General features: G+C 49.9%; 1 protein-coding gene across 2 annotated transcripts in view; it reads right to left on the reverse strand.

Moving 5' to 3' along the window:
* Positions 1-593: 593 nt before the first annotated feature.
* CECR2 (CECR2 histone acetyl-lysine reader) overlaps positions 594-26712 on the reverse strand; it is a 93163-nt gene continuing 67044 nt past the window's right edge. Inside the window, exons 3-19 of one of the 2 annotated variants that reach the window (XM_082775586.1) lie at positions 25557-25740; positions 24671-24810; positions 24091-24195; positions 23375-23424; positions 20829-20998; positions 20020-20097; positions 15078-15234; positions 10779-10908; positions 10454-10491; positions 10263-10354; positions 9867-9993; positions 8016-8449; positions 6666-6794; positions 5656-6466; positions 2149-3532; positions 1138-1243; positions 594-867 (exon numbers count right to left, since the gene is read on the reverse strand). In XM_082775586.1, the coding sequence (XP_082631712.1) occupies positions 862-867; positions 1138-1243; positions 2149-3532; positions 5656-6466; positions 6666-6794; positions 8016-8449; positions 9867-9993; positions 10263-10354; positions 10454-10491; positions 10779-10908; positions 15078-15234; positions 20020-20097; positions 20829-20998; positions 23375-23424; positions 24091-24195; positions 24671-24810; positions 25557-25740 (4141 nt within the window). In that variant the 3' untranslated portion in view covers positions 594-861. The remainder of the gene's footprint in view (positions 868-1137; positions 1244-2148; positions 3533-5655; positions 6467-6665; positions 6795-8015; positions 8450-9866; positions 9994-10262; positions 10355-10453; positions 10492-10778; positions 10909-15077; positions 15235-20019; positions 20098-20828; positions 20999-23374; positions 23425-24090; positions 24196-24670; positions 24811-25556; positions 25741-26712) is intronic. The other variant, XM_082775587.1, reaches the window with a different exon arrangement.

A 26712-nucleotide genomic window follows, 5' to 3' on the forward strand; every position in this document is an offset into this window, starting at 1 on the left:
AATGCCATGAGTGTCCTGTCCTGGTTTCAATTCCTGGTCCTGGTTTCCTTGTTCCCCCACGATGACAGGGAGCTGGAAGTGCACTCAGGCCCGGGATCCAGAGGGGTGGAGGCAGGGGTGAGAGGGGAAGGAGGAAGAGGAGAAGAGAAAGAGGAGGACACGTTATGCCCCTGAGCAATCCCTGCTAGTCAGTCAAACAACTACGAGTTGGTGTCTCAGTTGCAGAGGACAGCAAGTCATCCATTGCATGTTCCCTCACCTCTCCCCACTCCCACAAAACCCTCACCCTATCCTGAAAGATTTCAGTGTGATATGATTGTAAACAGTTAAGGATTCCTCCAGTGCTAAGCCCACTACAAGCTGGGCCCACCCCCTCCCCCATTATGTACAATACATTCACCAACAACAGAAATTTATTTAAAAAGGCAACAGGTTAAATTCTGTAAACTGGATCCAGCTCCAAAACACACACGTTAATACTACAAGTAAAATTCCATCATCGTCCTCTTCCACCCTGAAAAATATACCTGAGTTTAGCAGTCAATGAAAGTTTCAGCCCCCACCCCCGCCCTCCCCACCCCAAAAATCCCTCAAACCCTGAACGAGACGCAGTCTCCAGTCACGGAAAGCCACTAGGTTTGGCGATGCTCGCCCTGTGGTGGCGAGCCAGCTGCTCGGCCGGCTGGGGCCCTGCACCGCTCCGGGTTTCCAACACAAAAGCCGCCGTGGCACCATGCTCCACCGACCCGGGAAGCTACGTGCTGCTTGGGTGAGGGGAGGCTGGGAGGAAGGCCTGCCCCTCCTCCCCCTTGTCCAAATCACGTGTGGCTTTCGTCTTCATGAGGTCCTTCCTTCCTTGGACTAGCTCTGGAAGAGGAAGAAGAAGAGTTGGAGACTTTAACGGCCAGCTGTAGGAAGGAACAGCCTCATGATTTCATGCAATTACTTCAAAGCTAGCACTACGTCAGCCCAGGTTGTGTGTTATAGACAGAGACATCCCCAATTCCTCTACCTAACAGTGAGCTCACTTCCCAGCTTCCTCCAATGCTTCCCACTCCTGGCAAATATTTCTATCCTTTAATTGTCACTAAGAAAAAAGGCTCTCATCTGAGCTCTGCTTTCTCGGGTGACCCTTACTTGATCCAGAGGCAACGCTGATGGTTTTTGTGGCGTCAAATCTTCCCGGGACATGGTTGCTGTAGGCATCTTCGGGAAGGGAACTTGAGCCTGATGCATTTGCATTCTGGAGCCAGGTTGAATGGAGAGAGTTTTAGCACATGAACATCAAGAGCAAACCCCATCTACTTGACTGAACGCACACACACACAACTTTCACATACAAGTACGTATTTTGCATGTCTTCTTTTTTAAGGCTTCCCGCCCACCCCCCAAACACAAACTTTGACTCCCGTCCCCCTCCCCCAGTGACACAGTTGTAACCCCTCAACACTAGGAGAAGAAAAGTCCTTTGGGTCCTTTTTCTCCACATCTGCCTTACAAGATTTACTGCTCAAGTCATGCTGGAACTATCGCAAAATGGTAACAGCTGAAGCACATTTATGAAGTCTGAACAGGGAATTTTTGGAGTAGCAAAATTTTCCACTTGGGAATAAAACTTAATATGCAAAATCTCAATGAGACTTGATTTTTCTTTAAGGGAAATATGAGACAGAGAAGAAGGGCAAAAAAGAAAGAAGAGGGTGACATTAAAGTAGAGGAGTTTGTAACAAGAGGCTAACTTCCACTTCAGTTAGGTACTCTGTTGCACTATGAGAAAGACAAAATGAAATTCTTGCAAAGAAATTGGTACGAGACCTTTTGATTAAGAGATGCACAACACTGGACAACATGCTAACAAAATACTCTCAGATAAAACAAAGCACCAGTGTGGAGACGGACAGGAGAGGCTAACAGGTTTCCATGATGGCTAAAATTACGTGTTTTAAAAAGCTGCAGCAAGACTCTTTTAGTTTCCCAGGAAGGTCTAAGGGACCTCTTACTTCAAGAGTCTGAGTAACCCATTAGCCTTTCACATTACCTGCCAGCTCCTCCGTCTTCAGCCTGGGCCTTTCAAGAATACCCAACACACATGGTTACCCAGGCATCACCCCCTCCCATCTCGCCTTCTCACAGAAAACACGCTCTTACCCCGATGATCTATACAAGTCCTGGGGTGGCCCCCCCATGCCACCTCCACTGCCTCTCTGCTCCATCAGCAAGGCCTGAAAGTGACCTATGTTCTCCTCCCGGCAGCGGTACAGGGGTCCCTCCTGAGAGAGGCCGTTGGCCTGGCCAGAGGCTGGATGATGATGAGACAGGTGGGCATTCATGGGCGATCCGTATGTCCTGGGTTGGAAATGGCTGGCGGGATGCCGGGATGCATAGGGAGAGCCAGTCTGTAGCATCACCCCGTGGGGAGGGAAAGCCGATGGCCCAAATCCCATTCCCGAGCCCAAGTGGGGCGGGGGAGCTCCGTAGAGGAACTCTCCTGCTGCCACTGAGCTTTGCCTCTTCGTGGCCGCATTGTGGTTGTCCAAATCAAGGAACTCTTTGGGACTCTCCGGCCGCTCCTGCGATTCCTCGGACTTCTCATCTTCAGGCCCCAGATCCTGCCCATCGCTCGGAGAAACCTCTTTGGCACTCGCTACGTCCATGCGGTTGGGAGAAGCCAGGGCAGCGCTCAGCGCCTCGCAGCCCTGCAAGCCGCTCACGTTCCCCCGCTCGGAGAAGGGGGGTCTGGCCAGGGGCGGGTGGCCACTGGGGCTAGCCTGGGGGTGCAGAGGCCTCTGCCAGTCCGAGTAGCCCTGCGGACAGGCGTAGTAGGGCGGCCGCTGGTAGTGGTGGTAGGAAGGTTGAGGCTGGGGCTGGTAGGGATAGGGCATGCCCTGGTGGGGCCGATAGCGGGGGAAGACCCCGGGGTGGGCGTTGCTCGGCTGGAAGCCCCGCGAAGGGAAATGCTGCGGGTGGGACACGGGGGGAGGCTTGCCGCCCATCACCGGGCTGAAGCCTTGCAGCCCCGGGTTGATGTGGTACCGGGCAGCTGAATTGGGGTACTCCAGACCAGGCATGTAGAGAGGGTGGAACTGGTTGGGGGCAGCCCCCACGGTGCTGGAGTCCATGGCAGGGAGGCCGGTGCCCTGCCCCAGGCAAGGCACGGCCGCTTCGGGCAGAGCCTTCCCCCCGCCGCAGAGGGGCTTCTCCATCAGGCTGGCGGCCAGCCCCTTCCCCTCCGCCGGCCCCTCGCCCGCTGCCCCATTCTCGGGCACGGGCCCTCCTCGCTCGGAGGTGGGCGCCAGGTCCCTCACGCAGCCCTGTGGGCCAGCGTAGCCGCTCTCGGCTGGCCAGGCGCCCTTGCTCTGCCCTGCCTTCAGGTCGCTCTTCATGCCGGAGCCGTCCCCCTCCTCTGGGGGCAAGGCGCGTCGGGTGCACTCCATGGGCAGGGGGGGCTTGGGATGAGGTAGGAGTTTGGCGTAGGCCCCGTCGGGAATGCCGATGCACTGAGCCTTCTCCTCCACGCCCGCCGGTGGCTCCACTGGAAAGAGAAAGGGGAAGTGTCAGGTGCTGGTCTTGTTTTGCACGTCAGCCCTCCCCACCCCACAGGCACACTCACCCAAGGCAAATTTGCCAAAGAGGAATTCCTGCCCGCTCAGCCAGATGTGCCAAAACAACCTCCTACCGTCTACTTTTGACAGCATGAACAGCAGCCTCGGTCATGCTGGGCCTCCCTCCTCTTTGGCTGCTGACACAAAGCCCAAGCGAAAACCTGAGGGCCATCCAAATCTCCAACATTTGGATGGAGAAAGCACCCTATCTTGATGAACTATTAAAATGGAAGAGGAGTGACTTTATAAGCTGAGCAGGTGTTTCCATCAAAGACTTTGAAGTAAGTACCTCAAAGCCTACAACATCCCATCCTCTACTCAGACGTCTTCATAAGATGGCTGGAGCACAGCATCATGCTAACTATGGGCTTTGTGGGGCTGTAGTCCCCCTTCCTACAGCCAATACCGTTCTTTCAGAGACCCATAGCAATTCCAAACTTTGCAAAGTTGGCTGATCTTTTTGAAAGAACTCTTTTAAGTTACTCCTAGCGTTGCACACCTCTCTCATAAAGACAAGGCATGTGAACTGAATCCTTAAGATTTCCATAAGATACAGCTCCAACTGCAGTTTGCAAACCACCTCCACCAGAGAAACATGGCACATGTAGGTTTGCTCTGACACGTGTGTACAGAAGCTGCCCCATGGAGAAGCAGCTTTGGGAAATACTGCAGAAGCCACATGAGAGCAAGCTAAGAGCCAGGGCTTTTTTTGATTTTACACTGTGTTGCCCCTTCTGGTCCACAAAGCTTGTTTGCCCACAGCTGGGCAAAAGCACTACCACATAGCAAGGTACTGTGAGGCTGATCACAGCCATATTTTAACCAACTGTGATTTGGAGATGCAGCCACTCTGCCCTGTAATCACTCAACGTCCTCTTGCAGTCTCTGTTCTATATCCAGCACAGTTAAATGATAATGAGTTTTAAGCAATGCCACACAAGGAAAGAGTTTCCGTAGTCCAAGGCACACAAGGGATCGATAAAAGATACAAGGTTTTTGATCTCTAGTTTACCAGCTAAAATTAATGAAAAAAATTGTTTTTGATCTCTAGTTTTTTTTGATCTCTACTTTAGGTTTGTTTTAAGTTTTTTTTTTTTTTTTTTTTTTTTTTTATCTCTAGTTTACCAGCTAGAATGAATGAAATTCAACTAGAAAGAAACTTGTGGTGGCATACATGACACGCTGCCATCTCATCTGAACTGACATGACTTTTCAGTGCCTTTCTAGCAGTCCTGTTCTGTGAAGATTTTGAGATGCTAAGCTCAGAAGGCACATGTGCATTTCAGAGGAGAAGCCATACTGACATATATTCAAGGAAGTGTATTCAAACCATTTCTTTGCATAATGTCTTCTCTCCTTACCTAACTCTTTGCAGATTCAATTTTTATATTAAATCCAAGTGAGTTCTAGAAGCATTACAGACTTACAGACCGTGCACCCAAAGGCAAACTGATAACTTGCAGGTATAACTGGTATGGAGGGGACCTCTGGCAGGTTACAGTGAAATGAAAAATCTTAGAAAAATCTACGTGATGGCTGGAGCAGAAAATATATTCTGATTTAGAATTTGAAGAAAAAAAAAGACGTGTATAAACTATGTGTCCCACAACTATTTACACAAAAAATTAATCCTTTTCTAGAATAGAACCTGCTTTTGTTGCTGATCTTCAGCCAGTGCTTAAAATGGCCCCCAGTGAGCCTGAAAGTCAGAGCATCTTTCACACTTCTCTAACGGTGCAAATCCAAATAAAGCCACATCTGCAGATGCAGGCTTTGTGCATCTGCAGCACAGTTAAGCTCAGGACCCCAAGAGTCTGGAGCAGCAAAGCTAAACTATGTGGTGTTTCCCAGCTCCTCACAAGCACCCACCTACTACATGTGAACTCACAAACGCAGGGCATAGCTCCTCGCTCCCTGTGGCTGCTTGCGCACCCTTGATGTGTGCAGACAGGCACAAGGATTCACGGGGCTGCATCCTCTGCTGAGGTCCAGCAGCAGCAAGAACTGGGGAGAAGCCTCTGGGTGGCTTCTGGTCAGTGCCACGGGGAGTTACCTTGGTTGCTCTCCGGCTCCATGGTCTGATCCTGCGAGCTCCCATTCCCCATGACCGGCTTTGGGGGTGGCACGCCAGCAGAGGCGGCGTGAGCCAGCTGGGGAAAGGGTCCGGGGAGGTGTGGCGGGGGCGGCTGGCGAGGGTGGTAAGGCACGCCCGGCGGGCACACGCGGGAGGACAGCTGCTGCATCGCGATCATCTCTGGGCTGTCCATCATTGAGTCCCCGCCCTGGCACCCTCTCTGAACCTGAGCCGGTCCCCCAAACAGAGCGGCCGGCGGCTGCGGCATCCTCTGGCCAGCAGCTTTCCCGGGTGGTCTGATGTACCCTGAGGGAGGCACCCCGTGAGGTAGGAAGTTTGATTGCTCAGTCCACTGGCTGGGAGGCAGAGGAGGCCGTAAGGCCCGGGGCTCCATCATGTGGCCGATGGCGCGGGGCTGCAGCGAGGGCGCTGGCCCCATGGGTGCCTTCTCCTCCGGCCCCACGGCACCCTGGCTGGCGGTGCTGTGGCTGCCATTCCACAGGGCCGGGTGCCCGCGGTTCAGGTACTTGTAGGGCCGGTACATATGTCCAGGGGGCACCTCCGAGCCTTCTGGCGGCCTCACCGGAGGCCCGTTGTGCCTTGGAGGGAGGAAGCCCTGCTGGAACTGGGCTGGCGGGTAGACGGCGTCCGGAGGGGGGCCGCTGACGCGCCCCAGCTGCAGGGTGCCGGGACGGGGTCCGAGGCCGGTGACGTGGGTCGGCCCCGCACACACCTGCTTCTCAGGGGCAGCCAGCCTGTGCCCACGGTGCTCGCTCAGTCCCACGGCCGGCTGGGGAGGCAGAGAGAAGGACATCAGTGAGAGGGAGGTGGGAAAAGACTGATGCTGGCATGCCAGCAGGTTGATCTGAGAGGCAATGCCACCGCAGGGGCCATCAGGGAGTCCCCCACACAACAGAGGGGACAAGCAGGGCACTGGGTGCCGTGATTTGTTGTTATGAAACAATTGTTATTGTTATGAAACAATTTACCTGCATGGCAAAGTGCTGGTGCTGCTGAACCGGGTCTCCAGGATGGGGCTCTGGCACTCGCGGTGAGCCATACAGTTTTGTTGGATCTGATCCGCGCAGGGGACCGAACGTTCCTGGCACAGCTGGTCTCTGGGGGACGGGGAAGGGAGCAGGAAGGAGAAATAAACACATTTGTGAGATGCAGAAAAGCAGAAGAGCTGCTTCAAGCAGAGGGTAAGCCAAGACCAAAAGAACCACACAGAACAGACAGGCTTTTTGGAGATGCCATGAAAAACCTGTAGGCTTTTCTATGAAATGACACAGCTCTCCTGCCAAAGAGTATCATATATCCCTGAGCTCAGGTTGTGATACACTCACCTACCACCCAGCTATTCGGAAGCAAGTAAGACAACTGGAGGGGACGCTGGTTTATTCCTGTCCCTGGAGCAAACCACAGGAGCACGTGAGCAGAACAAAGGGGACCATGCTGGATTGCTTTCAAAATACTTGCTGGCTCCAGCTCTCCTACTGGCTTCTGCTGCTATCTGCATCACAAGAATCACTCTAAAACGTTTTCTTTCCAGCTAAAAAAGTGAGGAATAGCCTGGATCTCAGAAAAGCAGCTGTCACACTACACCACAAGACATCACGGGTTAAAAAGGAAAAGACAGTAAAGGATGGGTGAGGAACAGCCCATAGAAGAGGCAGAACAGGTGGCCCTCGGAGAGGAAACATCAGGCTAAAGGGAGGTCACTGCTGCAGCCCAGGGTGGCCTTGTGTGTGGTTTTGTTTACTGCTTTTATAAATATCAAGGCACAGAATGCAGTAGTATGCAGATGGCACAAAGTTACCGGGCATCTGTAAACAATTGAGACAAAAGAAGGCTGGCTTGTTCAGCATCATAAACTGGAGGTTGAAAGAGGAAACGTGACTGCTTTACGTGCACAATGGGGTACCTCTCCAGGGAGAGAGAGAAAACCGGGGGAGCCAGGACTGCCCAAGCACACATGGGTACTTGCCTGCAAAAAATGTTGTTAGACCTTTCCTAATTAGTGTGGTAGTGATCTAGTTCAGCCTCCAGTTACAGAAGTAGCTACTCTTCTAGCTCCAGCTACTCTGAACAAAGTGTGTTATTTCCAGTCCTATCTCCTCAGCCAACTACACAAAGACCAGGTAAGGCTGAACTGTCTTGGTTTAAATTTAAGGGCTGAAAAGTTTCAGTTTGAGAAACCACAGCTCCGACCCTCAATCTCTGGGAGGAGATCCTTGCCACAAAGTAGGGATTCCACAGGGGAGAGTTCAATTCCCTTTTCCCTCCCCGCCTCTCTCCACAGGCAGGATCGATGAAGAACAGCAGAAACTGCTCCTTACCATCTGGCCGGGATGTGGCACGGGGCTGGGCATGCCGCCGTACTGCAGCGAGCGGGGGAAACCTCGCCCATTGGAAGGGCCCACTTCTCGAGGAGGCTGCATGGGGTTGCCACTTGGATCCTCTGCAGAGGACGAGGAGAAGGAGGAGGAGGAGGAAGAGGAGGAGGAGGCGGGAGCCCTCGAAGCAGCTCGATATGGTGGAGGTTTCCCTCCATTTTCCAGGCGCTGCTGCCTCTTGCCTGGTCCCTCTGGGTCTCGTGACCGAGTCCAAACATTGCCAGCGCTGGAGCGGCCAGCCCGCCGGCTCCTCTTCTCCCGCCTCCCATCTTCTCTGATCCAAAACTCCTCATCTGTGTCTCCATCTTCCCCAGGGAAGTGCTTCATCATTGCTCGGTGGAAACACCTCTCCAAGTTGTAAGCCATCTTGGTATATTCTGCCAAAAGAAACCCAGCAACATCAAGGACAGAGCCTTACAGAGAGAAACAGTTAAGCAACATCAGACTTTCCTCATTTCCCCAGAAAAATCATCTCTTTCTACAGTTGTTTTTTTTTTTTTATTTTTTTTTTTGAGGAAGACTTTTGTTTCTACCTAGTTGACCGGTCTATATTCTTAAACTCAATAAGCAATGCAGCATCAGATTTGTTCAGTAACCCCACCAGAGGACAGGCACACAGGCATGACAAAGTACCATTAGCAGCATGGCTTGCACAGTCAGCATTAACCTAACATCCCAGAATAGTACCAAGAATTACATTACGGCAAACACCACCTCTGCTTGCAGAGATGTGTGACCTGCACTGCTAGCCAGCAGTGCTGAGAAGAGAAATGTTAAATTCCAGCAATGCTATTTGATTCTGCTCAAGAGGCTTTTGCTGGACTGGTTCAAATCTCTGCTGTATGCTACAAGACAAAGGAAAAAAATCAGCAAAGATCATTTATCCATGTACAGTTTTTAAAGCACTTGCTGACCATGACACATAAGCTATTGCAAATACCACGGTCACTACTGTGCAATTCCCACAGGACAGTTCTGCTCTGAGGGGCTCCTACTTTTCATTGGAGTGGATAAGAAGGAAAATACAGGTGAGAGGTGTCGATCACAAAGTCTTGAAGCAAATGACTTTCCAGTTGTTTCCACTGAACTAAAAAGTTCCTTGGACGACAGAGTTCCCCCACTGGCAGTGCAGAAATGCTTTTACTTAGGGCCCAAAGTGACAAGCTGAGAAGCTCTGTTTTCACTTTCAAAGCGGTGCTGTTGAGACATGGTCTGCAGCAATGACCCACCATATGGGGAGTGACTTCTTACCTAAGCAACGTGCAGAATTTTAATCGGCGTGGCAATTAAACCCAGGGTTTCCCATTTGTGGGCTTATGCTATTCATTCAAAAGCCAAGCAACCTAAAAAATACATTTTCCATCCAAAAGGCTACAGATGTGGCTCACTTTTCACTTTTTTTTGGGGTACTCAACAAACACTGGGGGCTGACCAGACTCGTTATGTTCTTCAAAATGTATTAGATATCATGAGACAAAGGAACACAGACGCATGCAAGCACACAAAGGAGTAAGCTCGTAAAGAAACAGACTTTCTTCTCTTTGTATGTTCTGCCTTCACCACCTATCAACATGGGAGCCCCTTAGGATGACAGGCCACATATATCAGCATGACAACTGTGCTAAAAACCTGGCTAAATCCCCAGGCCTTACTACTCAGGAGCTTTCCTCCAGCCTCTCAAAAATATCCTGAAAGAGAGTAAGCACAAATCAAGTTCTGGTGAGTAGGTAGGGATCAGTGCCTGCTTTAACTCAGCACTGGAAATAGATGAACTTAGCATCTTAGTGCTCTTACCACTGCCTTCACCATTGTACTTAAGACAGTTCCTGAACATGGTCTTCATATCGCCCACAAATTCTTCCTTGGTGCAGTACTGACCTCCATTCAACTTCTTCTCCATGCTAGAGATGTCCATGGGGGCCTGAAATTCAGCAAAACTTTCCTTGAGTTACAGCAAGAGCAATGGGACTTACAAAGGTACATAAATTACTAGCTTCCTCACAGAGGGCATGCAGAGCAGAGGCTGCTCTCCTGAGGGCAGCCTCTCCTCTTGCATTTCCTATACCCAAAGGGATTACTGCAGCTTGACTGTGAGGATAACACAGCTCACAGAACTTCAAAACACTTACAAGTAATTGCACCCCAGTCAACAAAGAGCATCAGTCAAGCACGCTGCGCTGCTTTCCCTACCTTAATGATCTGGTAGTAGTTAGGAGCATACGACTCATCAACAGGTTCCAAGAAGGGCCAAGAGTCCTTGTGAGCCTTTACCACATCTAGAACTGGTAGCAACAAAAGACAGGCGATTACACACATGCCTGGGGGACTGTGTCGCTTTGAAGAAGTCATGCAAAGAGGAAAATCGGGACAGGTGGACTAACCTTTGTACATGGCTGTGAACTCATCATCCAGTTCAAAGCTGTAATTGGAAGAACAACAGTGAATAACAGAGACTTAGCACATATAAGGCATTCCCTCTTACCTCATCCTCCCTTCCATGCCACATGCAGTGCCATGAAGTTAAACAGGCCTCATCACAAACACTTGTCTCGCATGGACCAAATCCAGGTGTTTCTCAGCTTACTCCTTGCTGCTCTCCAACCTCACTTATCCCTCCTCGTTCCTGTGAATGACCACACTCCTCTCCTCCCCTCCCTACTAAGGCTTCACTGCACGGGTGTGCTGCACGCCCAGCTGCATACTCACAGATCCTTGGTCCTTCGCTCTTCCCTGGTAGGGGAACTGGGATCCAAGTGGGAAAGCTCGGGGGGCAGCTCCTTCCCCTGTGCCAGCAGCCAGGCCCGCTCTTCACGAAGCTTCCTCCTCCTGGCTCGCTCTGCAGCAGGAAGGGGAGACAAGCAGAAAAAGCCATTCAGTGCTCCTTGTCAACAAGGTCTCACAGAGAAAACTCAGGCAGCTCCTGCAGCTCTCAAGAACTCTCTGCAAAGAAGCAGAGGATCTGAGAACACCGTACACCACAAACACACCTCTTCATTTTCCCTTGACTAGTCCATCAGTGATTTCGGAGCATTACTGTGATGCAGATGCTCCACATGCCACCTTCCAGACAAATTCCTGACCACATTGTGGTACAAAGAGAGTTCAAAGCACAGACCAAGGCATAGATCAGTTAAACAGAAAGAGATGACTTATTAAATCACCATCCTTTATCTGCTTGCCACCAGTCCCCATGCTGTCAAAAAAGCACAATAACTCCTCAGCCAGGTGAGCTCACAGCAGCTGGTTTTGCACTGAGGCTGATGAAGAACAGTGCTGAAAGAAGGGTGAAGTTCTACCAGCTGGGTGGCAACGAGTAGCTGGGTCAATAATATCCTCCATCCCCACAGCCAGCTTTGGGAAGATTGTTCAGGTAGGCCTTCACGGCCAGCAGCCAGAGAGAGCAAGCTACCACACAGGAGGGCCACTGGGACAGCTTTGGTTTAAGAGGTGAGAGACAGGAAGAAGCAACGTTAGTAATATAACCTGTGGTTTGCAACCAGACAGCTGGCTAACAGATTGCTTCATAATAGAAAGTTTATGGACTCTTATGAACCTCATTTCCTTTTTGTTATAGGAAACCTGAATTCATTTGACTTGCTAAACACCTGTACCAACTTTCTGTTGAAGCAGAATTCTGTGAAAATGCAGCTCAAGGAGAGATGTCATAGCTGCAACACCCCAGGAAATTGGCCACAGGGCCACACCAGGGAAACACCCAAGTGAAAGAAAGATTGGAGACCTGGCCAAAATCCTCTAACAGAGGCTCCATCTCTGGACAATGACCCAGACTTGAGAAGCACATGCTGGTAGAACAGTATTAATATGCTGTCCTACTGTGCCAGTCAAAAGAAAGCCTGTGATGAGGAGTAGGAGCACAAGAGAACTAGGAATGAGTGTCTCCAGGATGACCCTATCTGTATGCATTTAATCTTTACTCTTACAAGAGAATCACCACTCAAACAGACATTCTGCTGCTAAATAAAACCTTCCATGCTTCTCCTGCAGCGACTGAGGAAAATGTAGGTACTCCTTCCCTGAAGAGGAATTGACAGCCACACCTCATGCCCACTTAAAAAAAACAGTGATGGATTTCTCTTCTGGGAAGGAACCTGAGATGTCACAGTCATCAATGGTACCACTGCAAGTCATGGTTTTACTCCAGGAACAATACCCATATCTGAAAGCACACTCTAACAGGATAATGGATATTGTTTAGGAATAGCTACAAGGTGTATGTTTTCCAGAGAGGTCCATGGCTAGATGTATCAAAGATTGGTAAAAAGAGTCCAAATTTAAATTTTCTGTTAGAAGACTCCGGGCAGCACTGAAGTTGAGAGGACAGGACTTTCATTTAATATGTCCTACAGAACCTATCAGCATCTGTTACACCATTTAGTAAGGTGAGGTCTAACATCAAACTACAGTTAGCGGAGATTATCAGTCAGTCCAAGCACAGGTTCAGTATTGCATGCTTCTTTAGTAAAATTAACCTCGCTTAGATAACATTGTTATGGATGCCTAAGTGAAAAAGCTGAGAAACACGTATAGTAATGACTTGGGCAGCAAAAGGAAAGTCTCATGCCAACAGCAACCAAGAGGTAAGGTCACGTAGATATTAGAAATCCATCAATGCCTGCCAAGCATCTGACATGGTAAACTGACAGAGATTGCGGAGCGCTTCCCTGTTACCAGGCTGGAGCTCAGTCAGTACTGTGACAGGTCCCAGCACCACAGGGAGGAATTAACACAGCTATGTTAAAGGTAGAGTTTGCTGCCATGCTGTTGGCCTGGACTGAGAGGCCACCAAATATCAAAAGCTGACCAATGCCCTAAAAAGTACCTCAAACAGATAGAAAGTCGTGTGTGAGAGGTAATGTTACAACGGCATCTGGAAGAGAACTGGAAGATTCTAACCTGCTGTTCTGGGAGAAATCTAGAAAGCTGCTTTGACTCCTAAATTCAGGAAAATCCAGATGGGCCCAGCAGGAGGGTCCCTAACTGGGGTGCGCATTGGAGTGGAGGGAAGTGAAATCCCACACTGGAAAGAGGAATGCGATCTAGAGACAGGCATACAGTCCAAACCCAAGATGCAGGTGAAGTGCTGATGAAGTCACAAAGAACACAGATATTCCACCCTGTGTTTCATATCACCCCTCTTAACAATTTACAGAATTGTTAAATCCTAAGCAGAAGGCAAAATACAGGAAAGTCTTTGTTACCCTAAAAATATCTGTCAGCGGATGTCCAGCTTTAACAAGTCTGAACCAAACAAAACAAATGACTTCATTTTCAAATCACTTTCTGTCCATCATAAGAACTATCACAGTAAGTGTTAACAGAGGGTGTTGGAGGGTGAGCTTGACAGTCATAGAACCAGTAAGCAATAAGGAAAGATGGTTACGAAGCCAAAAGTCTTACCCAGATAGCTGCTGTTTCTATGGATGAAAAATATAGCACTGATTTAACAGAACAGATCATCCATTCAAACAACCTTTCCAAACAGCTTTTGCACCAGTTTAAAAGCAGACTTCTCTTGACTTAGCCTAAACTGACTGGGAACAAGTTTGAAGTAAATTGAAAGAAACTGCTCAAACCAAAATAAAAGCATGCCTGCCAAGAAAAGCACTAATGTATGCGAAATGGCTTAAAACAGCTTACTGCCCAACCCCATGCCAGTTTTTTGAGTGGCTCTGGTGAGTTTGTATCAGATGACATAGTTATTGTATTTACCCCCAAATTCACAAGGCTTTTATCAAAACAATACCTGACCAACTCTGAATACTAGATTTAAATTTGCAGCTCCTCTGGATCTTGAAGATTAATTTTGTCTATACAGATGGAGAGTTAAAGCACAGGGAACATGCAATTTGCCAAGGTGAAACAGATACCTGTAGCAGATCTGGAAGCTGGATGATTCTGAGTTTAAAGTACCAGATTAGCCAAGACCAGCAACCAGAAATATCCAAAGGCCAAGCAAGTAATTGGATTTTCAAAAGGTTAGAAAGTAAGCAGGTAAAAGGAACTATTCTTAGATAACATCTGGTCTGCTACCAGACATCTGGTAGCAGACTTGTTTCATCTTGGAAAGTTTACAGGGTTTGCATGAACCCTTTTTCCCCCCCCTCCTTTTCTGGTTCTTTTTCCATCTAAGGATTCGCAACAGTGATACTGCCACGCATTGTGAGAACATATTTTCTGACAATATTCAGTGTTTCCCTGGAACTGTAACAGCCCAGCCAGCCACTGGCAAAAGCAGCAAATAAAGAAATCCCTGTAAAGGAGGCTAAGAGAGGTGGTGGTTAGATATGAGCCTGCTCTTAGACACCAGTACCTACATGTACTGGCCGAATGTCTCCAGTCTGTGTCTCAGACTGATGTATGAAATGCAAGACCACTGTTTCTTGCAGAACAGCCTATATTTATGTTACTTAAAAACATCAGAAAATAAGACCAAAACTTGAATTTGCCACCTGCCAGTGCTCTGTTTAGCCTGGTTCCTTCACCTTTAGTACTCCAGCTGATGAGGTCAGGAGCAATATAAAAATAATACCCTCACTATTCCCATGTTGTCCCCTTCCCTTTCTCCCCGAAAGGAATCCTCCTTTCATCATGCAGTAGGCCAGAAAGACCAAATACTATTCAGTAAGAGTTAAGCCAGCTAAGCCTGCATGGAGGGAGATCTATGAGAAGCCTGGTGGGGACACAAAAGAAGGAAACCGAGGAACAACATGGATAGCAGGAGAAAAATACAGCTATGACAAGGAAAAAATGAGTATGACTTGAAGAAGACAGAACTGAAGAGAACACTAGAGAACAGCCATCAATACAAGAGGGGTGGACAAGGCAAAAAGAAAGTACAGTCAGACCAATTTATCTAAGCCAAGTCCAAGAAGAGTTATTCCCATCAGCTTGCCTGGCAGGGGAGGGATGCAAATAGATCTTAGTTCAAGATCTCAGACTCAGCTTTGAAATCTCCCACCTCTGCTTCACACTGGCTGCACGTACCTTCCACTGCTTTGACCTTCTCCTCCATCTCTCTTTTTCTCTCCTCCTTTAGCAGCTGCTCCTGCTCCCTCTTCTGCACTGCTATAAGGATCTGGCGCTCCTCCTCTTCCTCCCTGCGCCTCTGCTTCTCCATCGAACTGAGCACATTCGGGTTTACCTGTGACAAAACAGTGCACAGAAAAATGTAATGCAGCACTGGCTTATTCAAGTCTGAGCAGAAGCAGGTTTACTTGTGCAAGTATTAAGGCATACCTACAGTGAATGGCTGGAACAACAAAAAGAGAGATGTACATATGAATTCTCAGATAAAAAGCAACATGGAAAGGTAATTGTCAAGCAATGAGACCCTACTGACTGAAAGGCAAAGGAAGGAGAAGTGATTGGTTCGGCAAACTGCTGCTCCACCGGGGATGTGCCCCATGGACTTCCCTTCTGGGCAAAGGAATCTGGCTGTTGTCACCCCTGTGCAACACCTACACCCCTTCCAGCTAGCCGAGTCCCGAGTTACAAGTGTGAGCAGAAAGAACTGCTCTGCTGCGCCTGGCTCTGCCATAAAACACCCAGTACTTCGGATAGAAAAGGAGACCAGTACAGCCTTACGTCAAGGTATCATTTGGAGTGTTTTTCTTTCCCATTCAAACTAAAGCCCACCATACTTCTATGAGCTAATCTCCCATGAACCAGCCCTCAGTCATTTGTTTGTTTCCTGCTGGGTCCCCTGGCCAGCTTTCTCATTCAAGTACGCCTGGCTCTTTATGGCCCCACTTCCTCACCTCCCCACGCCCAGCAGGCTGTAAGGCTGTGTTTGATCCCACTTAGACTGCACGCTTCTCAGACCAGGAATTGCCTGCTCCTGTTTCTCCAATAAAGTGCGAGGTATGTATGTGGCAGTGTGGAATTACCTTTATTGGCTTAATTTAATTAGAAGTCAAATGAATCAGCCATCTACTCCCACCTCTTTGACTTCTGCAAGATCAAGGTATGTGTGCCTTATCAGCAGGGAATACTGACCAGAAAAGAACAACGCACATACGGTTTTGTCCACCTTCATTTCAGGGACTAACCAGCAACCACCACTTAAGCAGAAGGTATTTCCTGAGGATTAGTAATCAGCTGGGGTCCCCTGGCTGCTGCTCAGACCATCAACTTCCCTCGGCCTACTATTAATCCCCAGAAAAAATCTGGCACTATGATTACTATTTTGTCCTTGTTTTGTTGCCTACAAGGGGAACCTTGGGGTGTTTTGATAAACGCCTAGAAATGCTGTCTGGTTTTAGTGTACATTCATTCCCTCTCTGCCTTTCCTTCCCCTTCCCCTACACAATGCTGCCCTACAATCTCCCCCTGCAGCTCTCCGTGGACAAGCACCACATTATTGTCCTGTCCTCAGCAGCAAAAATACATTAAGAGAATTACACTTCAACCACCAGCAGCTACAGAAAAGCGTCCAAGGGAGCGCTACAGGATTTTTCACGACATCAGGTCCATATCCTGCCTTTAGAGACAGACTGGACAGCACAAGCACCTATTCTGTGCTATCTTTTTAGGTGAAAGCCACAGCATGATCTCACCACAAGGGAACTCTGCCTATTTTCCTTCTTAGTTCTTTGCCTACTATTAGTACTTAATGCTTCCACTGCTTTCCAAAGGAAACCATTCTGCAAGTCCACACTCCTTTAGGTTAGCCAGCATCTCCTCGCATTCAGCCTGAAGTTAATTTTTCATCCCCTCATTCCATCCAATTATTCCTAGTTACTCTTTTCTAGTCCAGCATAAATTCCTCTCTCCTTCAGTCACATTCCAGTGTTTATGAGCTTCCTCAGACACTTGCACAAATCTTCTGTTTCTGTAATTAGGTTAAATATCTCCTTATAAAGCAACCCTTCCAGCTCCTTAATCATTCCAGTTGTCTTTCTCAGATATTTCCTCCAACCGATCAATATCTAAGCACCAGCATGCCCAGGACTGACACTGGTATGTCAAGTAGAAGATAAGAACTTGCAGAATTGGGTTCTACATTTTCGCTTTTTATTCTTTTTCAAATCCCTTTCCTATCTTATTTTCTACTCATGCACTACAAACAACTTCTTTTCAGGCCTGATCCTGACAGTCTTTAAACAGCTTTCCTCCCAACCTCCTTGTCTGACCTATAAATTGCAATAGAAACCAAAGAAAACCATCATTAGGAAGAGAAAGAGGTAAGCAGGAACCAGCCCTCAGAAGTCAGCAGCACACCAGAGATTTAATTGAGGATGTGACCATCAGCCTTTGGACTCTCCAGCCAGTAGATCTAAGCCAGCCTGTCATGCCACACTAATTTGAGCAAGTGTCAGTGCACAGGTAAGCCCTCCCCTTCCCTTAAATTCATGCAGCATCCACCATTCACAACCTACATAAACACAACACCCAAGTCGCAGTGGTCACACCAGGACCTCTCCAAGCCTACTGGGTGCATTGAGCACCCCATATATACTGTAATGGCACAAGACAGAATCCATAGCACGTTCTGGATCAACCCTTCACAAATATCATGCTGACAAGGCAATGCAACAATCTTAGCAAAAGAGAGAACGTCAACCTGGCAAATCTAGGAACAGAAGGAAAAGAGAAGAGCAGGAACCACAGACTGCAGCAGATGCCCCTAACAACTGCATTTGCTCACTGGGGTGCTTGCAGGGCAGTGGCAATGCTGGGTGGATTCCTCACGACACTTCAGACACAGAAACGGCCTGAATTTCAGAGGGACCTACTGCCTGCTGCTGCTGTCCCAGTTAAAGCCCATTGGAGCTGAGGGTGTTCATCTCAGGGTTAAAAAATAAGCAAGCAAACACAAACAAAAGATAGATAGCAAGTTTCAAACTCCTACTAGACGTGATGGAAGCAGACACCCATTGGCATGACAAAAGCAAGAAACCAACACAAGTTAAACTTCCTTCTTAAATGAAGCAGCAGCAAAGAGAACATTTCTCCAGCTTCATTCCCACTTGCATGAAAAAAGCCAACAACAAGCAAACCAACTCTCGCTTCTGTGACCACCACCTCCTTCCCTCCGCCAGAGAGCACTCCAGGACACAACATTGCTGCCTCCCCCCGGACCCCAAAAGGGCCAAATTTCTGCCTTTTACTTTGCTCTCAGACAGCGGGTATCAGACTTCAGGAGCAGGAGGCGCGGGCGCCCTGGCCCCTCGCCCTCCAAACCTTCCCTGCTCCGGTTTCCGCAGCACTGCCCTAATGAGGGTGCTGCTCAGGCGGCTCTTTAATGAGGAGCTAATCTGAACCACCTGTTGAGAAATCCCCCGCAGGATTAGGAGCCTACGGAGCAGTTGCATCTCGGACTGAGGCGGCATCCATCTAGCGGAGCCGGGAGGCAGGGGTCACCCCTGCACAGGAGGCAGTGTTCTCCCCGAGGCTTGCCTGCTGCCCACCCCTCACTCAGCCAACAAGCCATCAGATGCCTGGCACCGTCGCTGGCTCCCCTGCGTGCTGCATCCCGCTGGGCAGGCAGCACACCCGCCCAGAGATTCCCCATCCTCGTCCTGGCTGAGTCCCCGCTCCCCACTGCGGCAGGAGCCAGGAGGGCCCCCCGCTCACTGGAAAACGTTTCACTGGCCCACAGGCAGCAATTAACAGCCCTCTGCCGCCGCAGACCTGGAGCACCTGCGGTACTGATTAGCATCGTTCAGGCTCCATGTGTTTCCCACTCCCCTCCTCCTCTGGGATTTCTGCTGCCTGCGAACAAACACGTGGCCCTGCGCTTCCTGGACGGTGGGCTCTGCAGAGGGCAGCGCTGGCCCCCAACTGACCATCGCCAGGGTCTCATTTTCCTCTCTGCAGGCTTTTATCTGCAGCACGATGAGAGGCTCTTCCTTCCTCCATGTATTTTAAGCAATCGTGTTTATTGCAGGGAGCGGTACTTTCTCCTTTGTTTTGCAGGAACCCCTGGCTCACGTGGGATATTCCCTGCAGCTCGATTTCCCAGGGTTTGACAGCATTCTGGGACAAAACAACAGGTAACTATGTTTTCATTACGTCTGCAGTGAGGGATCATGCCATGGCCTGACAGAATCAAGCCACTTTTTTCCTCTAGAGCTAATCCTGTGTTGCCTGACCACTTTCTTTGGGTAGCAGTTGCCAGTTGAAAGAACCCCCATCTCCACCGCACCATGCCCCTGGCTGTACCAACGTGACTGTTGGGGGCTGTGTGGTGAACTGGATCGGAAAGCTGATCTATGTTAAAAATAACCAACCAAAGAAAAGGGTTATATTTAACTCCAGCCATTTTTCTGGGTCTGGTTCACTGCACAGACCCGCAAGCAGCAGCGCTTTTACACCGATGGGGTAGAGAGAAGATGAGGGTGAGGAGGCACGGAGGGGCCATTTTAGCAGACAATATTGTAGTTTGATGAGCATTTCTTTAAGAAAATGCCTAAATTGTGACTTCCATTTCCATCTGACCCCCCTCCTAGCTCAGCTCTGTACTCCATCAAGTCATTCTTCTCTTTCCCCGCACTATCTACACCCTCATGTGTTTGCAGCCTCACGTTTTCCCCTTGGCTGAATTTCTGTCATTTCCCTTTGTAAGCCAGTTCTTCTAGCCCTCTCATCCTTCTTCAACTTTTTCTTTGAACTGCCTCGAATGTGCCAGCACTTTCATTGAAGTGGAATTCCCCAGGCTGAGTACAGATTTCCATATGCAGCTGCACCAGCGTCTGCGGCAAGGCCGCTTACCTCTGCGATCCAGAGGGCAGCACCTCCCTGCTCGCCATAGAAACCCCGAGTGTCAGCCTGCGTTTGACGGGCATTACCACCCATCTCCCTTTCAGCACGAGCACTTTCAAACGACTCCTTCCCACTGAATAGCGATGCTGCGGTTTATTTTTTCCCCCAGGAGGCATCTGCTCTCGCCTCCCTCTGTTGTCCTCCCCCTCGCACCCCCCCTCACCTCCTGCTTGATTGGTTTGATGGGCTGATGGTCAGACATCCACCTGGGAGAAAACTCTGGCCGCTGCAGACGCTTCTCCTGAAACAGGGTTGAGAATTGAGGGAAGGAAAGAGAGAGTGGAGGAAATTAGGGCACATCGGTGATACTGGCAGGAGAAACTCTGGGGGCTAGAAGTGACCATGAAATCCCTATTAGCTTTACATGGGCAGCAAACAAACACACTGAACTCAGTCCAAGAATATCACACTGACTGCAGAGCCCATTTTGCAAAGCCATCCAGACGAAGGATCCTGTTCCTGCTGTCCCACCTGAAAATGTTCCTTTGATGGGCAGCACCCTTTGGAGTCTAAGGGCTCTGCCATACCATCTCAAGCAGACCTAGCTAGGACAGCTAAAGCAGCAGCAACTGCCCCTTCAGCAGAGCCAGCTGAGAAACTGCAGTAAAAGTAAAATCAGAGGCAGCTTGCAGAGAAAAGCCAGGCAGTAAATCGCAGAAGTTCAGAAGCAGACAGAGTTTCCCTGCTTGCAGAAAAGGGACGCACAACATGGCTGAAGACAGGAACCCCTTCAGCCATCCTACTCATGCTACCGTGCAATCACCGACCAGATCTCTAGCCCTACCACTCCATGGGGAGAATCTTTCTCCCCATGCGTGAGCTAGACAGCCCCTGCATCCAGGGCACGTGCAGGCCGGAGAGGGGAGCAGGACGGGGTGACAGCTGCTTGGATTTTGCTCTCCTTCAATCAGCAAACGTCCATGCTCTTGGAAGCAGTCGAACAGAGGTAAACAGGATGTCATGTCTCCTCACCTTCTGTGCAATCATGTTGCAGATCTCCGGCAGGAAGTCTTCACTCAAGAGTTTGTAGAGCTGCCGCTCTCTAAGGGAAGTCCTCTCTCTGAAGCTCTCTGTGACCTGCCTCCACTCCTCTTCCGTCTGACACAGCAGCCACCATGTCCCACGGCCTGGCCCTTGGGACCCTTCAACAACATGAAAGGATGTTATCTCCACAGCAGTTATGACTAAACTTTTCTTTATCCCTTCTCTTCTCCTGCCCTCAGGGCTTGGGAAGAGGAAAAGATACTGCCCATGGTCACTGTTATGGGAAACATGCTCTAGGAGGGGAAGTCAGTGTGCCTAAAAACTACTCTCAAGCTACTACAAGTGTGGTTACTTCCCCTAGCGACACTGACAGTGATGCCAAGACAGAGGAATTCCAAAGGTGAAGAAGTAAAGGTGGTGTGACATCCCTGCAGTAACCCTCCACTCCAGTTATGATGTACCAGAGGAAAGGATTTAATTTGTTTCTTGTAATGGAGGCTGTCAGCCAGAGCAGGACATAGGGCAATGCAAATGTCTGATTTAGTCTGGCAGCAGAATAAAAACAATGAAAATTAATGTTATTTGAAAAAAGCCATTTTTTTTAGTACTGCAAACCTTTGCTGCAGTGAATAAAACCTTCCATTCTACCCAAATGAAACATTTTGTTTGCAGGCACTTGAAAGAACTGAAGAGGAAGTGAAGGATGGGGTTCATCGGGCTGCCAGATGCTGGGGAAGTTGCAAAAGTTCACATCCCATCCCCTGCTTGATCCAGAGCTGGATCTGAAGCAGATCTCCCACCACTCTGAAGCATGTCCTAACTACCAAGACATTCAGGGCTGTTCCGCTTTGCGTGAAACATTTGAATACTAATGGTGAAGGAAAGGCTCTCTCGCATGGTGGTTGGAACACCCACCTGGAAAGAGGGAATGCGGTTCCTGCTGCACAAATGTTTACACAGAGCGGAGAAGCCTCATCAGTTGCAACTTGCATGCTTTTGCCCCAGGATGCTCTCTAAGCAGAGAGCTCGTGGCTCACTTTTGGAGAGGGGAAGATGTTGGCTCAAACCCTTTTGGGTTGAGAGGTTCTCAGCTGCCTCAAGAAAAATCAGGCCAACCACTGTCTACTAGAAAAAAAAAAAAAAAGGAATGGCCACATCCCCACCACCAGCAAATAACATGCAGCTTCTCACCGCATTTTCAAGCAAATTAGCAATGAAAAATAAAAACAAGCAAAAAAACCAGAGCCCCTCTCTCTCTGAACATGACCCCAGGCCCTCTGTGGATTTGAGCTGCCAGTGGCTCCTGCACACGAGCTATCGGGTTGCCCCAGGAAGGACAGAGAGCTGCAGCCTCCCTCCGGCCACCTGCCCTTGGTCAGAAACCTCAGTGCCATGGTAGCTGCAGGTCACAGGCCAGCAGACAGCTTAACCTGCCATCGGCTGCAGCTCATGTTAACATACCAGGGACCGGAGAGGGCAAAGCAGCAGCCGTGTGCTGTAGCTTCTGTCACCCTGGCTCTGTGACGCTCTCTCCTTTGGCCGAAGGAGGCAGCGGATGGCTAGGGGCTGTGACACCTCAAGCTACTGCAGCAGGGAGCTCACCTGCACGCTGCCCTGAAGCCTGCCCCCTCTTTTTCCCTTCCCCTGCCAGCTGCCTGTGGCTGACTGGCTTCAAAAGCAGCCAGGACTAATGCACTGCTTTGTGCCACCAGAAGATTACTCCACAGCTGAAGCGGCACAATTTGCTAGAAAACAATGATCTGATAAAACCCAGCGTCTCATGCGCGTAGCTGCAGCTCTGCCTCCCAACTCCAGAGCAGCAGCCAGGAAATCTGAGCACAAAGGCAGAAGGGAACGAGGCACGGGAAAGACAATGCCACAGTTGCCTTTTATTGTGGAGGAACGGGCAGGCTGAGCCCGTGAGTTATGTGGAAGCCAAGGGATTCACATGTATGACAAATGAGCCCTGGCCCCCTCGGACTCCGTTGCACATTATGTTGCCAACTCTCTTTCCCTGCTTGCCTCATTAACCCTTAGGTGGGTATCCCCAAGTCGTCATTGACACAGCACCAAGCACAGCCACCAACTGGAGGGAGAGGTGAGGAGAATCAGAAAGGTCCTTCCCTATCTTGGCATCACTGACCCAGCTCTCTTCCCAGCCCGTGCATGAGGCATGAAAGAAAAAGTGTGCCTGCTACAAACAGGGGCTTGTGTTCAACTCCCCCCCAGAGAAGTGAGGGCCATTCACAACCCATTTCTATCAACTTTAGGGAGTAGGTGGGCCCCTAAGGCCTCGTGTAACCCAATATGTTGCGTTTGTTCATCCCAAACTAATCCAGGATAAGATAGGAAGCAGGCAGGTGCCCAGGCTCCCAGCTGCAGGGCAGTCTGTAACACTAACCCCTCCTTCCAGACTCAGCTGGACCACTGACAGACGGACTCTCCCTTTCCTGAGAGGCAACTCCCCGAGCTTTGATAATTTAGGAGTTGTGTTAGCTGATCACATCAACCCTGACCCCACAAAATCTCTTTACCATTTCTTATCTGAGTCTCACGGATTAGCATGTTCTCTTCTGCCTTCTCCCTACCAAGAAGAAAGAGAAGTGACACAATAAATACATTACTTCACATCACTGAAAACAAGACACTTCTAAGAAGAATGAGGATACAGCAATCACTGCACACAAAAAACATGCAAAACACCCCATTCCTTCTATAATATGTGTGTATATGCATGTATATATACACACATACTTGTCATATACACAAACACACATACTTGTCATAGCTTCACAAAACATTAAGGAGTGAAGAATGCAGGCTAGAATTTGGCAGAGGCAGTATTTCAATTCTCACGGGAAGTATCCCAAAATCTATACTGACTCAAGTGGCCAAGATTTTGGCTTCAAGTGCTGCAGAGTGAAAGCACTCTTTTATCAGGAGCGTATCCCCTAGCACTGCACAGAGGAGCTGCATCAGAAGTGAGGCAGTTGGAAGAGTGATACCCAGTGTTTCACCGAGCTTGGCATCCATCTCAGTCAGAATTTTCTTTGGAGAGTGATCAAAGCACCCACCAAGCCCGAGCCTGCTTCACTTCACAGATGCATTGAGATTATGGCTGCATGATATATACATACTTACTGGGGGAACCCCAGAAGCACATTATATTATTAATTGCGAGAAATATCAGAGAGACTTCCCTCTGGGAACACAGGCATCCTATGTCTCTTGCGGAACAACCTTTCCATACCTCAGCAAATTTTCCTCCAGTAGTTTTTTCCGCTTTGGGGGTCGCCCTCGTCTCTTGCCTGTTTTCCCAGGAACGTTTGGGGTGTTCGCCTGCCCCCCACACCCCCTGCGAAACAGCAAAACCACCATGAAATATCTGCTGAGCACGGGAACCGTGGCTGGCAGGGAGGGAGAAGGGCAGGGAAATGGGAACAGCTGCTAGGAACCAAACCGAAGGGAGGGATTACATCAGAAAGGGGAGGGAGGGAGGGGAGAAGACGAGGGCTTCCCCCTTGCTGGGAGCCTGCTCTGGGAGCCGCCAGCGCGGTGCAGGGCAGACAGCAAGGAATGCGGTGGGGCAGGCAGCATCGCTCGGCAGCAGGCTCTCCTGGTGCCACAAAGGCTGCAGGCTGGCTCCGGCATAATGCGCCGCGCGGGGCAGCTCGCAGTCTGCTTGGCAACTTCGCTCTCGCCCCGCACGGCCACGGCCCCCTGTTCCCAGCCGCCCCCCCCCCGGGACAACAGCAGTCAGGCGGAGTCCCCTCCGCCCCCCTCCTGCCATGCCCCTGGCTTGGGCACGGGGGCATTCGAGGGGCTGTTACCTGTCTGGAGCCAGCTCTCCGTTGGTTTTCGCCTGCACCGGGTCCTCCTTGTACATCCGCGTGCCGTAGAAGTACCAGTACAGGGCACCGCTGCTGTCCTCGCCCAGCGGCTCCACGCGGAGGCTGTCGGCGTCCAAGCCCTGTGCCCACGGGGAGCCCCCCGCCAGACGGTGACAAGTTGAAAAGCGGCCACATTGTCACACAAAACACGATGACACCCCCTCCGCAAACACCTCCCTCCCCTCCCACCATGCCACAACAGCAGTACAGCTGCTCCTCCGGGCCGATCTGGGAAAATGTTACTCCAGGGGGAAGGCGACGTTCGCTCCCCGTCCAAGGAGGGATTGAGATTGGCATCTCTAATTTGAATGGCCTCCCTCGTTTTAACATTTCATCTCTGGTGCTCCTGACAGCGAAGGTCTAATTAGCGCTGGCGACAGTCACGCACAGCCCTGAGAAGCTCCCTCCCCCTTCCCACCACCCTTCCCCCAGCCCCCGGTGCACTTCAGCCCCATCCTTTCATCTCACACCATCCCTCAGCAGCACAGCCCCAGCTCGCCCAGCCCTGCCATCGCAGTTGGAGCATCTCCAAAATTCAGTCTTCTCAGGAAGGGTAGCCAACAAAGCCAATTTATTTTTGTGTTACAAACACATCCCTGTAGAACAAGAGCCCTGGGAGCAGTCCTGCCTGTTTGCCTTAGTTCGCCTGCAAGGTAAGGGTTGGGGATCAAGATGGGGAACCGCTGCCCTACAGCACCACCAAGTACCTGGCCTAAAAATTCACCTAATAGCAGCATCCTCTCCCTTCTCAAAGAGATTCCCTAATCTGGCCCAGCTCCTACAGCCCCACCTTTTCCTCCTTCCCTGCTCCAGCTCCCCAACACACCTTGAGGAGGTCGAAGACATCATCTGCATCGAGCCGGTAGTCGCAGAGGCGGTGCAGGATCTCGACGCGGGTGCGCAGGGGCAGCTCCTGGAAGGTGGACTCCCGCAGCGGGTTGGGTTTCCCTTCCTCCAGCTCCCAGCGGTAGTTGATGATGTCCTCCAGGTAGCTGTGAAACGTCTGGGATCTGACCAAGGAAACAAATGTACACTTGCTGAAGTTTGCCTGGAGCAACTCGAACACAGGCAACACAGAGACAGGTAGCCCTTGAAGGAGAAGCGTGCCCTGCGATGGTTACAGCTAACTGCAGCTCTGTAACTCAGGTTTTCAGGACAGAGATCTAGTTGCAACATCATGGCATTTCACATTATACACAGCTTAGCTTGCAGGACTCGATGACTTATTTCTTTCCAAGCTGAAGGAATAAGCTAAACATGATCCCACTCCATCCCCTTTCCATCCCTGCGGGCACTGCCTTGTGCTAGCACCAACACTGACCCTTTGCTAAACCAGGACACAACGAAGCACATGAGTCTGATCCCCTTCTGCCTCTCTCCACCTCATGCAGATATCCTCATCTTCACCTTTCCATTTGCTCCTCACATCTGCCATTGCTAAGCTCTGCTCCTCTCTCCCCCTCTTCAATACTTTTCTACGCGCTTGTTCAGTGGTTTGAAACTTCGTGTAGCTGATCTTCTCTGCCACCACCACTTCCTCCCTGCTCCATCACCATATGCTTCCCACACTCCTGTGGTGGCCCCTGTTCCCTTCTCCCTCGGTCCCAAGGGTGCTGACACTTTCTGCCCATTCCTCCACCAGTGGCTCTGGCAGGACAACTGCACAGTTAGTGCACTTGGCTCGGGCCCTGCTACACAACAAGGCTTGCTTCCAACACGGGTGGACCTCCTGAGCATGGTTCAGCCCAGAGGAAGACCTCTCTCAAGTCTCCCAGGTTATCAAATCGAACATTTGAGTTTTTCAGCACTACCACTAAAATGGTCTCTCTCATTTGCCAGCTGGGCCACATTAAATAATCTTTTCTTTGCCAGCAGTTCACCACATAACCCAAAGAAACACATATTTCTTACTCTCAACTGACGTTGAGGATAAATGCTCCTATCTGACATATATCAAATTGCTGGTGGAGCTTAAGGCTAAA

The sequence above is a fragment of the Aythya marila genome (assembly GCF_965140915.1).
Source record: "Aythya marila genome assembly, chromosome: 1".
NCBI lineage: Eukaryota > Metazoa > Chordata > Aves > Anseriformes > Anatidae > Aythya > Aythya marila.